The 13,648-nt window shown below is 33.9% G+C and overlaps 1 protein-coding gene and 1 long non-coding RNA gene across 2 annotated transcripts; both read left to right on the forward strand.

Annotated features, from left to right (window-relative positions):
• Positions 1-6,394: 6,394 nt before the first annotated feature.
• Positions 6,395-7,362, forward strand: LOC6045943 (MIT domain-containing protein 1). Its single transcript, XM_038262938.1, has 3 exons — positions 6,395-6,624; positions 6,686-7,124; positions 7,188-7,362. Exons 1-3 carry the CDS (start codon positions 6,504-6,506, stop codon positions 7,342-7,344), a joined length of 717 nt encoding a protein of 238 aa, XP_038118866.1. The 5' UTR covers positions 6,395-6,503; the 3' UTR covers positions 7,345-7,362.
• Positions 7,363-10,763: 3,401 nt separating this feature from the next.
• On the forward strand, positions 10,764-11,035 carry LOC119770182. The gene is made up of 2 exons (XR_005278699.1): positions 10,764-10,885; positions 10,976-11,035. It is a non-coding gene; the product is annotated as an uncharacterized LOC119770182 (long non-coding RNA).
• Positions 11,036-13,648: the final 2,613 nt, after the last annotated feature.

Below are 13,648 nucleotides of genomic sequence, written 5' to 3' on the forward strand. Positions count from 1 at the left end.
TTACAAACATTGCTGCTGCTGCTGCTGGTCCAAATCCTCCAGCGTAGACATAACCTCCAACTATACTTACAGGCACTGGCGACCCACATGGTTGTGAGGTTGCTTTCCAACATGAGATTATCGTTTCTCGTTAAGCGCCTCGACAGCGGAATTTCCAAGGACCAACCAACCAAACGAGACTTCTGGGCCAGATGACACAAAATTGAACTGGTGGTAGATTTCTTTCGGGCTCTTTCCGTTTTTCGAATCCAAACATCCTCCGGACCAATAATTCGTCTCGCTCGGAACGTCTTAGTCCCTTTGAGGGAGGCGGTAGGGACGAAAGGGAAAGGCTGAGTTCATCCATCTATTTATCTAATGAATTACTTATCTCAATGCGTTATCCCATTTCCCCCTCTAACCCCCGCTCTTTCAGGAGGATCTGATCCGGCCGACCGACCACCATGACTCGGTCGATTTCCCGGGCCATCGCAATCTGTGCGGCTCTAACCCCCCCGTTTTGGAAAACGCGCCTGTTGTGTCCTCCTGCCTGCTGGGCATATGGGAAAATTTTCGGTTGCTGGCGAATAAATCGCCTCGGTTACGTAATGCTGGGTGGCCATCTCATCAATTTTCTTGCCAATTGCCTTTGCCACCGAGGGAAGATTTTTCTTGTTTGGGTTGAGAAACGTTTCCTTTTCTCAGTCTTCCTCAGTGTAACTTCGAAAGAGAACGTTTTGCGAAAATTGTACCCAGATTTGTTTGCTTGTTTATTTAGCAGTGAATCTCGATCAGTATAGGAATGTAAAACAATAAGATCTCTTATAACTATTTTTTCAAGCATTTATTCATTATACTTTATAAAAGTTGATGACGAATGATCAATCTTTGGTTAAAGCCATCCATAAATCACAGGACAACTTTTTTGAACATTTGAGAATTGAGTCCCTCCCAATAATGCATAAACAATATTGAAAAAAAGTTATCAAAAAATGCAAACAATGCCATTTGCATTATATATTATTGTCTTTTTCTTTTTTCAAAAGTGGGAAATTGTGCCAGAACACTGGTACAAAATTGTAATTTGTACAAGAATTTAATTTTTATTTGATGTATTTTGACAGAAGGATGACGGTTACAATGGTTCAGTGTGTTGAAATAGCCACATTTTTTTCGTATTCAGTTTCGATTTTTTGCTCATCGTATTTTGACGCATGATTTATTTTAGGTTTTTCCCAAATCTTTACACAACCTTTGAAAATTGAATACTTTTCCATTTATGTATTTTGAATTACTTCACGATATGGCGGTTTTTGTATCTCTCACGTTTTGCTAAGAAGTTTAAAAAAAAGCGATGAGTTTTGATTCGCCGTTTTTATGTTTTGTTCTCAAAAAAGTAGTAGTATCAATTCATGGAATATATATGTATATGTATACATATTGTTTAATTCATTCGAACAGCATTGAAATTATTTAGCATCAAAAATTAAAAAAAAAAATCTGTTGAAAAATTACTTTCCCTCAATTTAACACGGGCAGGGTGGATAAGGAAATCAAGGTAATTTCAATAACAATTGTTAAGTCCTGTTAAAATAACTAATGTTGTTATAAGAAAGTTATGACCACCGGTAATGAAAAGAAAAATGATAACATCCCCAACATTAAGAGTGAAAATTGTTATAAACCAAATCTTCTGAGAGAGTAAGACAATAGCAACTCAAAGTATGGAATATGAAAAATCATTCAATCATCATCATCGAAAATACTCAAACTTGTATATTGGAAGGGCACAACAATACCAAACCATGTTATTCCAAGGGTAAAATAACACCTCAAAATTAAACCATTTCAATACCAAATTGAGGTCTTCTGGATTTTTGAACATTGCTTGAATACCAAAACTTGGTATTGACATGGTTTTATTTTTAGGTATTCCCGCGCCCTTGGAAAATCAGATTTTGGTATTCCTGTGGTCTTCCACATACATGATTTTGGTTTGATTTCATGGTATTTTACCATCTATTACTGGGCAACCAACCAGCACATTTTGGTCGCTGGTATTTGCATAAGTAATACCAAAATTTGGTATTTTTATACCATTTTTAGTGCAGCAGTTGCAGTTAGTGAAAAAACGGAAATGATCCATATGCAACAGCCAAATCTACTCACCTGATGATTCCATGTTGTTCTTAGTGATATTCTTAACCACATAGAATTCATTTGTCATTGATGAACGGCCTGTGCTTGAAGTTCTTGAAGATTCTGAAAAATAACAAGATTGAAAAATAAGGATTGAAATTCACCAAAATTCAATAATCTGTTGATTAACTCGTTTATCAAAGTATTTGGTTATCCCAACTTAGAGAAATTTCTACGCTTTTAAAAAAAACTTAAAAGGTATATCAAAAAAATATGAAAACCAGCTTTAACATTTTTGAGTTTCAAGTCAACTAAAAATTAATTATCCCGTCAAAATTTATAAAAAAAATTTCCGTAGTTTCAGAGGAATTTGATAAAACCTTTCAATACCAAAATAATAATCCTTTCAATACCAAAATAATACCAAAATGTGTGCCATCCTGACTTTGAAAATTTTCCACAATTTCAAGTCATTTCTTTACGGGGTATATCAAAAATGTTTAAAATCAAGTTTGAAATTTCCGGTTTTCAATGACATCATTTTAGCGCAAAAATAATTATTTTGTCAAAATTGGTCAAAATTTTCCCATAATTTCAGAGGAATTTGATAAAATACTGTAATACCAAAAGAATACCAAAATGTGGTATTCGACCATTGACAAATTCTGCAATTTTGCAATATCAAAACAATACCTTAAATTGGAATGATACCACATTTTGCTCTTGCATAATCCTTAAGACAAATTTTAAAGGGTCCAGGAATACCAAAATTTGGTAATGATACCATAGAAAGGTATTATTACTCATTTCCCTTGTTATTTACCCATGCTCGGAGACTGTCGTAATGATCAGTTCTTCCAAAAAAAAGTTCGACTTCCAAAATATTTCAATAGTTTTTATTATATTTTTATAAACCTGTTCTTGACTGTCGTAATGATTTTGTAAATTTTGCCATTCTTTCACATATCAGCGATTTTTTAAATGCTATTTCTTAAATATTTTGTAAGTTTTTATTTTATTTATGAAAATTGTGTGAATATTTTAGAAATTTTAACATTCTTTCAAATTAATATTTAAATGGTCTCGAAAATTAAAAAGTCTTGCTTTTAAAATAATGTTGCAAGTTTTCTATCCTTTTCAATATATCTTTCATGGTCACAATAGATCCTAAGAAAAATCTGACTTCAAAAACATAGCTGTAGACAAAAAAAAAACATACGTTTTTTTAAGGTAACACCCCCCCCCCCTCCCCCCCTTCAAAAAAGTCTCCAAAAATTCGGGGGCAAGTTTTTATTTAAAAGACCTCCAAATTTCTAAGAATATAGAAGTGAAATTAAAGAAATAGCTGCCTATCAATATTTGTGTATTTAGGCTCAAATCAAAAGTATTTTTCGAGGTTTATTCCATTCGACCTTTTGTCCACTTTCGACCTTTTTTCCATTCGACCATTTGTACATTCGACCTTTTGGCATTTTACCTTTTGTTAATTTTTTTAATAGCATTGTTATGTTATATTATCATTTCCTTCATGAATCCACCGTCCAAATCTTCGAGGTCACCAGATTCAACTTGAACCAGAACGTCACTCCTGCCACAGTTTTGCGGACAGAATGAAAAAGCGCTGCGGATTTGACCGGCCATCATCCGGGATATTCGTTGCGTATGCCCCCCCCCCCTTCGCCATGGTCACCCAAAAAAGCATTATATCAGTATGTGTGTGCGTGTAAGGGGGGGTAGTTTTTCCGGCTTTTTCCTACCCTGACTGAAAAGTCCGTCGGACGTCCGTCGTTTGTCGTCCGTGCAATCATACGACGTCGCACGACAATGTCGTGCGACATTCGCACGAATGTCATACGTTTTTGCACCAAAATGTCGTATTTGTCGTGCGATCGATCATCGAAATTGTTCGACATTGTCGTACGACATTCGACCGACGTCGCACGGTTTTGTTATTTAGGTTGTCGTGCCTTTGTCGTGTGCTGTTTTTTCGGGTTTTTAGGTTATGTGGCAGTAAAAATATTTTTTTTTATTTTAAAATTATGTTTATATGTATTTTTTCTGTAAATTAATCTTTTTCACTCGATTTCACAAAAAATCATTAATTTTACTTGTTGTGTGTCGCAAGTTTCACGTGGTTTTTGGCGTTGTCTTCCAGTTCAGGTTTTTAATTCTCCAGTCCCTCCCACGCACACTTTCATCGTCCTCATTTATTTTCCGTCGTCCAAATGGGATGCAAAACCCCCTCTATCGTTTCAAAAACACAACTCACCGTATAAAAACCTCCGGCGGATCAGAAACGCCGTCTTCCTCCACCTTTCTTTTCACACGGAACATTGTACACCTCCCCAAGACTTGACGGGAAGGGGAATGGTCTTTCTCCCTCCTTCTGTTCCATTGAGGGAAACATCCATTACTTGCCGTTTCATTGTCCTCCTCCTTGGGTATGGCACGCACCGCCACCTCCCGCGGAAAGTTAAACATCAATCCGCTTCCTCGATCGCAGACCGGGTGCTTCCCTTCCCGTCTTCCGGCATGGCCCGCCGGAGCAACGATGTGACCCGTTCTCCTCCTCCTCCTCCTCCTCCATCACGAAGGCCGAAATCAGGAAATCTGGAATATATTGCTGTGATAAAGCCGCTCACAAAAAAGCAACACAACTTAATTACCAATCAACCGGCCAAAATCCACACTAACTTTCGGCAACGTAAACTGGTTCGATTCGGTACAAAGTTTCTCTGATTTGATCAAGTCCAAACAAGACCAACTGAAGAGAACTGTCAAACTGCGTCGACGAATATCGTGACGTCAAATTGAAGGAAAATCGATGGAAAAAACAATGTCGCGCATGTCGAGTGTTTGTCGTTCGTTTGTCGTCCTTTCGACCAATCTATATCGAAACGGTAAAATGAAAACCGCGCGACAGCTCGTACGACGTGCGACATTTTTCAAACAGGGTAGCGATGGAAATGTCACAGCCGGGTCGGGCTGCGGGACTATCACTGGTTTTGCGGCAAGGAATTTGTTTAATTTAATTAGACGAAGACATTCCCATGATATTAAAGCGCCCGGGTATTAGCAATAAATTACTGGCTTGTTGTTGTGTGATTCGACCCTTCCCATGTGAGTATGCGAGAGATGTTAATACGTATGGAGATGACCCCGGGAGCAGAAGTCGGTTGATGGTTCGATAACGTCTTCATTTATAATCTTGGGGTTAGTTTTGGAACGAGTTATGGTGATCAAGATTATCTTAGTTATTTTAAGGGATGTTTCAAGGAAACATTATATTTTAAGAAAGCCTAAGTATTTCAGTATTTTAGACTTCACGAATGATTTTTTTAACGTGTATCATCCTATTCAGACGTACGAGGATCTGCCGAGTTGAATAAATAGAACAAGTACTGAAAAAATCAAGTTTTGTTCTAAAAAAGTTTGTTACTCCGCTTGGGTTTGGCGTCCTCTAAATCTAAAACAGTGTCGAAAAGTATTACTTTTCAATACAAGCGCTGGAAAGTTGACGTGGAAGAGTGCTATAATGGACCTTTTAGCACCGTTATTTTGGTGATCATAAGTAGACAATTTCGCATAATGACAAAAAAGGAAATATTATAATAAACAGAATTGCAAAATAGTAGTTTATGCAACAAGTTGCAAAAAGAGGATTTTTTCAGCATGAGTCGTACATTTATCCAACGAGGTTCACCGAGTTGGATAAATACGAAGAGTGCTGAAAAAATCAAGTTTTGCAACGAGTTCCATACAACATTTTTTGCAATTCCAAAAAACACACACTGAGTGAAATTTTATGTCAAATTTTCATGTATTTTGTCAATAAATCGTTTAAATTATAAAAATGTTGAAAAGTGTTACTTTTCGAAACAAGTGCTGAAAAGTTCAACTTTTCAGCACCCATTTGAGTGCTGAAAAGTGTTACTTTTCAGCATTTATTTTGAAAAGTGTTGCTATTCGATTCTGTTATTTTTGGTACAGAAAAGTAGGCTATTTCGTCGTTCAAGAATGACAGGAAAAGTAAGTAGTTTCACGACGGTATTGCAAAAATGCACTTTTAAACACATAATTATAACCAAAATTGAAAAAAATAAAAATATTTTCCCGCGCTCCACATTCAAGCGTCGCGACGCATGCGTCGATTTTCAGTTCTGTTTCGTTTCAACGTCGTTCCACCGCTTCTCTAAAAACTTCAAACTCGAGCAGTTGTTGCCTTCAGTTCGAGCAGTTTTGACAACCTCTCTCATTTCTTATTGGAATCGAGCTGCAAACAGCTGATGAGGTAAACAAAATTCAGCTGTACGAGGTTGTTTACCTCCAAGGAGGGTGGTATTCTGTGTTGTTTTTAGAAATTAGTTCAAAATTTCCCGTGAAACATGGCACAAATGGCTATAACATTGCTCACCCGAGCAATCGAATATGACATCAATGGACGAAAGCTGGAATCGCTCAAGCTGTACGAGGATGGCATCGAGGCACTGCTCAAGGAATCTAAAGGTAAACTTTGACTTGTTGAACTTGGAATTACATACTGAAAGCTGTCCCACCCCCTGTCCAGCCGAGGTCGACCCCAAGCGGAAGCAGCACTTCCAAAGCAAAATCCTCGAGTACATGGCCCGCGCGGAACAGGTCAAGGAGCAAATCACCCGGTGGCGAAGTCGGGGTGAAATCCGCGACAAGATCCACGTCGTTGAGGGTGCCACCGGGTACAGCTATGGGCGCGTGTTTGGCAAGTACATGACCGACGAGGTGAAGGAAATTATGATCGAAGAACCGTACGTCCGGGAGCATCACCAGCTGTGCAACGTGGTCATGTTCTGCGAGCTGGCCGTGAGTAGCTGTAAGGCGTTGAAGTTCGTCAAGCTGATGACGGTGAGGGAAAAGAAAAACAACGACGAACAGGCGAGAGCGTTGCAGATACTGAAGGACAGCGTCAAGAAGCAGGGTGTGGAATTCTTTGTGGAGTACTCGGAGCACATGCATGATAGGCAAGTTATGTGAGTATTTTTTTAATAATTTTAATTGATGAATTAAAATTTAATTCAAGTTCTCTGTTACAGATTAAGTAATGGTTATATTGTTAAAATTGGACGAGGGTTGAACTACTTCAAGCCACCTTCTAGCAAATACAGTCTCGGAGCGTTCAATTACCAATATAGGGAATGTAGAGAAACAAATATCGATGTTTTTTACTGTCCAGAAAATAATAAAATGTGATTTTTATTACCCAAAAAATGCCTATTTTTCCGATGACGTACCCCTGAAATGAAAAAAAAACATTTTTGCTACAAGACCGTTTCAAATGAATAAGAAGATTCTTATCCAACTAGCTAAACCCCGTTGGATGAATATACGACTCTTGCTGACAAAAAATCTGTTGTTTTATAAGCCACGTTAACTTGTTAGCATGACATATCAAGCATATCAAGTCAAGGAAGAAACAACAGGAGGTTAGATAAATTATAACCTTAATTCTAACAAATCGCAGAAGGCCTAATAACTAATTTTAAAATGATCGTAAACTAATTTCATAATCTTTTCGCAATTCATTAAGTAAACTACTACTCAGCACGATTCGTACGTTTACCAAGTTGGATAAATACTATGAGTGCTGAAAAAATCTTCTTTTTGCATCGAGTTTAATCCGTTTTTTGCAGTTCCATAAACCAACCATTACATTTTATTTGATTGTTATTTGCCTACAAAATAAGTGTTGATCTCTTAATCAGTCTCGAAAAGCGCAGAAAAAGGTTAACTATTCAGCACTCACATGGAGCCTGGAATAGTGGTGTATACAACAAGTTGCAAAATCAAGATTTTTTCAGCACTGATCGTAAATTTTACAACTAGTTTCAGCGAGTTGGATAAATACGACAAGTGCTGAAAAAATTAAGTTTAGTAACCAGGTCATAGTTTTGTTAATAGTCGTTTATCATGGCCGTAAATTTCATTGGTAAATTTCCCGGGAATTCTCGAAATTCAAGCGGAAGTATACATTTTCCTAACTTTTTGACACCAATGTTTTGAAAATTGAACGAAAAAATGTATGAGAAACATAATTTGATTTTATTCATTTCAATCGACTGTTCATATTGAACTTATCAGCTCGTCTGCAAATTTCATATCAAGGTTTATTTCAAATAATATTCATTTCTAAAGCATTCACAACTGGGAACAGCTCGTTCTTATTTGTTAAGTAACAAAAATTAGTATATTATGGAATGAAAATAAACTACTTTATATTTGGTAACCTTTTTTAACGAAAATTGATGTTATATCTTTCGAAATTAGGATATTATCCCCTTCCGGCCAATATCAAAATTGATTTTTTTAAAGTCATGGTTAGACCAAATTGAATGAAAATTGAATTGATATCATAATTTTATTCAGAGAAGGTTGTGCAAGACGAATTTGGTAAATATTAGTATACAAGATTTAACAGTTGAAAGCACGAAACATTATATTTTTAAGGTAAATTCAATGATTATTTATTTATTCATAATCTGTAACCAGTTGGTCTGGAAAGAGCAATTTGGCATTTAAAACATAGTTTCCGCATGATTTTTTTTCATTTCAACTTTATCTGTCAATGTTGTTCTGAAAAATATTCTCTCGAATTAGTCACAGAGACAAATTTAAAAGCAGTGTTATGGTTATGAGGCATGAATTCAACTTACTTCCAAACACTTTGATTTGAAAAGTAGGTACTTCACAACAAAAAATAAAACGATTTTTTCGATTTGATACGATTCGGATGACAGCATACAAAATTTATATAATTTCTAAAAGTTGTATGATCTTTACATGCAGTCAAGCTATTCATTGATCCTCGCATTCATTTTGACCATTTAAGTTGCTGTTTTATACAATTTTGTTGCAAAATATTAATCAGAAGCTGGGTCAGAACAATTTTTGATAATTTTTAAATTTCCCGGGAATTTTGTAACCCCGGGAAATTGGACGCCCTAGTTCTTTGTAAAACATTGTTACATTTTAAATAATAATCTTGCAAAGTTACAAAAAAAACCCGAAATTTTAAAATTCAAAAAAATGTTCTAAATGAACAAAAATGGCCCTTCTTGAATATTGCAGATTCCAAAAGTACATTATATTTCCCTTAAAATTACATGGCTTCATTTTTTACAGTTGAGTAACGATAAATGACAGAACTTTGGAAACTTCTTTATATTCGGTGACAAAAGTTTTCTCTTAGGACAAAGTTTCACTCAAATCGGAGAGGGGTCGGGGCAACTGCTGTGTGAGTTGGTGGAAAATTCTCATTACTTTTCAATACAAGTGCTGAAAAGTTCAATTTTTCAGCACCCATTTCAGTGATAAAAAGTATAACTTTTCTGCCCGAATATTTAAAAATCTTGCCGTACAAGGACATTGAATACAAGTGATTGAAACATATCTTTTTTCGAGAGAAAAATGTGTGATTTTACAAAAGAAGAATTACATCAGTTGATGTTTTGTCAATTTAAAATCCAACTCAAAATCTGGGCCATAGCATACAACTTTTCCAAGTTTGTGACAACAAACAAGGGCCCACTCCACTCGCCAATCACTGCCAAAAAGAAGCCTTCAAGGACCTATCCGTTCCTGCTCGCCACCACTTCACTGCCGTAAGCCAAAGTCACAGAGCCCACTTTCGGCGGCTGCCAATTCCTCTGCCATACCTTATTTAAGTTTTAATGTCAATCCGCACTGCAGCAGTCGCCGGTCGCCGGTTGTGTGCAGCGATTGTTTGTGTAATAATTCATAGCTAATGACCAAAGTTAATTGAACGGTCTCTCCTTTTTTCCGACGAATTTTCCGTCCTCCTTGGCAGAAACGACATTCCAGCGCCAGCGATTGTTGGTTTGAAGTGTTCTGCGACACAGCACTCTAGACACCAGCCCCAAAGTGCGCGCGCTGGATAGAGCACTAACGATGAAGCTTTTTCTTCGAGCAAACAAATAAATCCATTAATTATGATTGTAATTTAATGCGTTTTTTGCGCTCAGAACTTTTCTCCAGCTGTCCAGATCGAAAATAAGTAATAATTCTTGCTGGAAAATTTATTTTTTCACTCGTCGAATCGGACAAGGACAGCACGTGGATGTCGCCGATGGTTTGCAAATTTGAATTACAATCCGGGTGGAGGCATCGTAGCGCATCAACATGCTACCTTCCGGCGTCCAGGACTTCCTGGCTTTCTGTTCCTTGTAGCAGTTGATTGGAACACTACCCCCCTTGGGTCCTCGGACTGTGACAGGTACGTACTAAGGAAAACTGTTTGATGGGGGATAGTTAGTAAAATTGTTTTAAATGCAAATCATTTAATAATTCAATTTGGTTTAGTTTAGGAAAAAAGTTTAAAAAAGATTTTTTTACTCACGAGCAATGCTTGAAAAGGGACTGCTCTGTATTTGAAAGAACTTTCTAACTATCAGCGATCATTTTCGAAAACGAAATTTGATCGCTCACACACATCGCCTCCCTGTTTGAAAAATGTCGCACGTCGTACGAGTTGTCGCACGGTTTTGATTTTACCGTTTCGATATCGATTGGTCGAAAGGACGACAAACGTACGACAAACACTCGACATGCCCGACGTTGTTTTTTCCATCGATTTACCTTCAATTCGACGTCGATTATCGTCGACGCAAACAGTTTGACAGTTCTCTTCAGTTGAACTTGTTCGGACTTGATTGCAAACGAGTCAAACAAATTGTTGTTGGTTTTAGGCTTTGGGAGGATTTTGGCCAGTTTAAAGGTAAGTTGTGTTCTAGATTGAATTACTTTTTCTGCCGGAAAGTTCCGGCCGGAGTGGGCGACAACCGAATCAAATTGTCTTGTATTCCAGATTGCGGTCTTCGTGGCAGTATAGGAGGAAGAGGAGGACGGGAAATATGGATTACTCGGCGAGCCATTCCGGAAGACGGGACGGGAAGGAACCAGTTTGCGATCGAGGAAGCCGTTAGTGTTTGGTGTTTTACTTTCCGCGGGAGGTTGCCTCCATATCTAATGGATCTGGTGAGTCATGTTTTAGAAACGATGGAGGAGGTGTGCTGGGAGTGCGATTGGACGATCGAAATTAAAAATTAGACGAACATCACAAATTCTTAACTTTTTAATCCAATAATGCTTAAAAAAAACTTCAACGCTGATTTGATTTGATAATTGTAAAATTAAATTATAAAGTTTTTCATTCTTAATTTAAAATTCTAGCATTCCAGAACTTAAGAATGCAAGAAATTGAAAATTCTAAATTCATTTAATTTCTTGATATTGTGCAAATTGTTAATATTCTTAAATTATACAATTCATTAATTTAAAATTCTCAAAGTCTTCAAATATTAAAATAGACTCTAAAATATGAAAATTTTAAAATTGACAATAATTTAAATATTAAAATTCCCTAATTCTTAAATACAAAATTTTTCAATTCATAAATACTAAAAATCTAACATTATAAAGTTCATAAATACCCAAAACGTTAGTCGCACGAGTTGAAATTTTGAATTCTAAAATTCTAAAAATTATATGTTCTAAAATTCCAAAATTGTAAATTCTAAAAATGCTAAAATTCAAATAATTTATATTTTAAATAAAAATTATCAAAAATTCTATTTGTTATAAATTCTACGCATTTTAAAAATTAGTAAGTTTCTTAAAATTCTAAAAATTAAAAAAAATCTCTTTTTTTTGCACATCTTAAATTTTTGATAATTTTATTATCGCGGGCGTCTATAATTAGAGTTCGCTCGCGCTGATATGACCGCAGGATAATGGCCGCATGACAGCCGCAGAACAAATTTTTGACTGTTGTTAAAGGTTGCCTTGAGTTTTCAGCTGACTTTTTGGAAAATATTCAAAACAAATCAAGTTGACAGCCAAATCAACGTAGAATTTCAGTTCAACTTGCTAATTTTTACACTGCGGTAGTAAGGCGGCTATAATCTCTTGTCAGTCACAGCACAGGAGAAACGTGATTTTATCTCGCAATAAGCAATAAATAAAACAAATTTAAAAAATTCTAAAAATTAAAAAAAAGTCAAAAAAAAAATACAAAAATTTTACAAAATATATTTTTAAAATTTTAAAAATGTTAAAGTTTTTATTTCTTTTAAATATTTTAAACTTTTAAAAATTCTTTTAAAAAAATCTAAAAATTCTTAAATTTTAAAATTGGAAAAATTTAAAATCTATTAACTATTGAAATTTTTTTTGGTCTAATGAAAAATAGGAGTTAAAAATATCACGAATTGAAGTAAATGATTTTGGTATTGAGGAACACTCCAATTTTAATATTCAGAAAATTAGAATTTTAGAATTTTAGAATTTTGGAATTTTAGAATTTTAGAATTTCAGAATTTTAGAATTTTAGAATTTTAGAATTTTAGAATTTTAGAATTTTAGAATTTTAGAATTTTAGAATTTTAGAATTTTAGAATTTTAGAATTTTAGAATTTTAGAATTTTAGAATTTTAGAATTTTAGAATTTTAGAATTTTAGAATTTTAGAATTTTAGAATTTTAGAATTTTAGAATTTTAGAATTTTAGAATTTTAGAATTTTAGAATTTTAGAATTTTAGAATTTTAGAAATTTTAGAATTTTAGAATCTTAGAATTTTAGAATTTTAGAATTTTAGAATTTTAGAATTTTAAATTTTAGAATTTTAAATTTTAAATTTTAGAATTTTAAATTTTAGAATTTTAGAATTTTAGAATTTTAGAATTTTAGAATTTTAGAATTTTAGAATTTTAGAATTTTAAATTTTAGAATTTTAAATTTTAGAATTTTAGAATTTTAGAATTTTAGAATTTTAGAATTTTAAATTTTAGAATTTTAGAATTTTAAATTTTAGAATTTTAGAATTTTAGAATTTTAGAATTTTAGAATTTTAGAATTTTAGAATTTTAGAATTTTAGAATTTTAGAATTTTAGAATTTTAGAATTTTAGAATTTTAGAATTTTAGAATTTTAGAATTTTAGAATTTTAATTTTAGAATTTTAGAATTTTAGAATTTTAGAATTTTAGAATTTTAGAATTTTAGAATTTTAGAATTTTAGAATTTTAGAATTTTAGAATTTTAGAATTTTAGAATTTTAGAATTTTAGAATTTTAGAATTTTAGAATTTTAGAATTTTAGAATTTTAGAATTTTAGAATTTGAGAATTTGAGAATTTTAGAATTTTAGAATTTTAGAATTTGAGAATTTGAGAATTTTAGAATTTTAGAATTTTAGGATTTTAGAATTTTAGAATTTTAGAATTTTGGAATTTTAGAATTTTAGAATTTTAGAATTTTAGAATTTTAGAATTTTAGAATTTTAGAATCTTAGAATTTTAGAATTTTAGAATCTTAGAATTTTAGAATTTTAGAATTTTGGAATTTTAGAATTTTAGAAATTTAGAATTTTAGAATTTGATGATGAGATGATGATGCTGAAATTTGTAAACGTTTGATCATTAAATATTTTTAGAATTCTCAAATTTGGTTCAATTTTTAAATAATAATAATATTGTCGGATT

The sequence above is a fragment of the Culex quinquefasciatus genome, chromosome 3 (assembly GCF_015732765.1).
Source record: "Culex quinquefasciatus strain JHB chromosome 3, VPISU_Cqui_1.0_pri_paternal, whole genome shotgun sequence".
NCBI classification, from domain to species: Eukaryota; Metazoa; Arthropoda; class Insecta; order Diptera; family Culicidae; genus Culex; species Culex quinquefasciatus.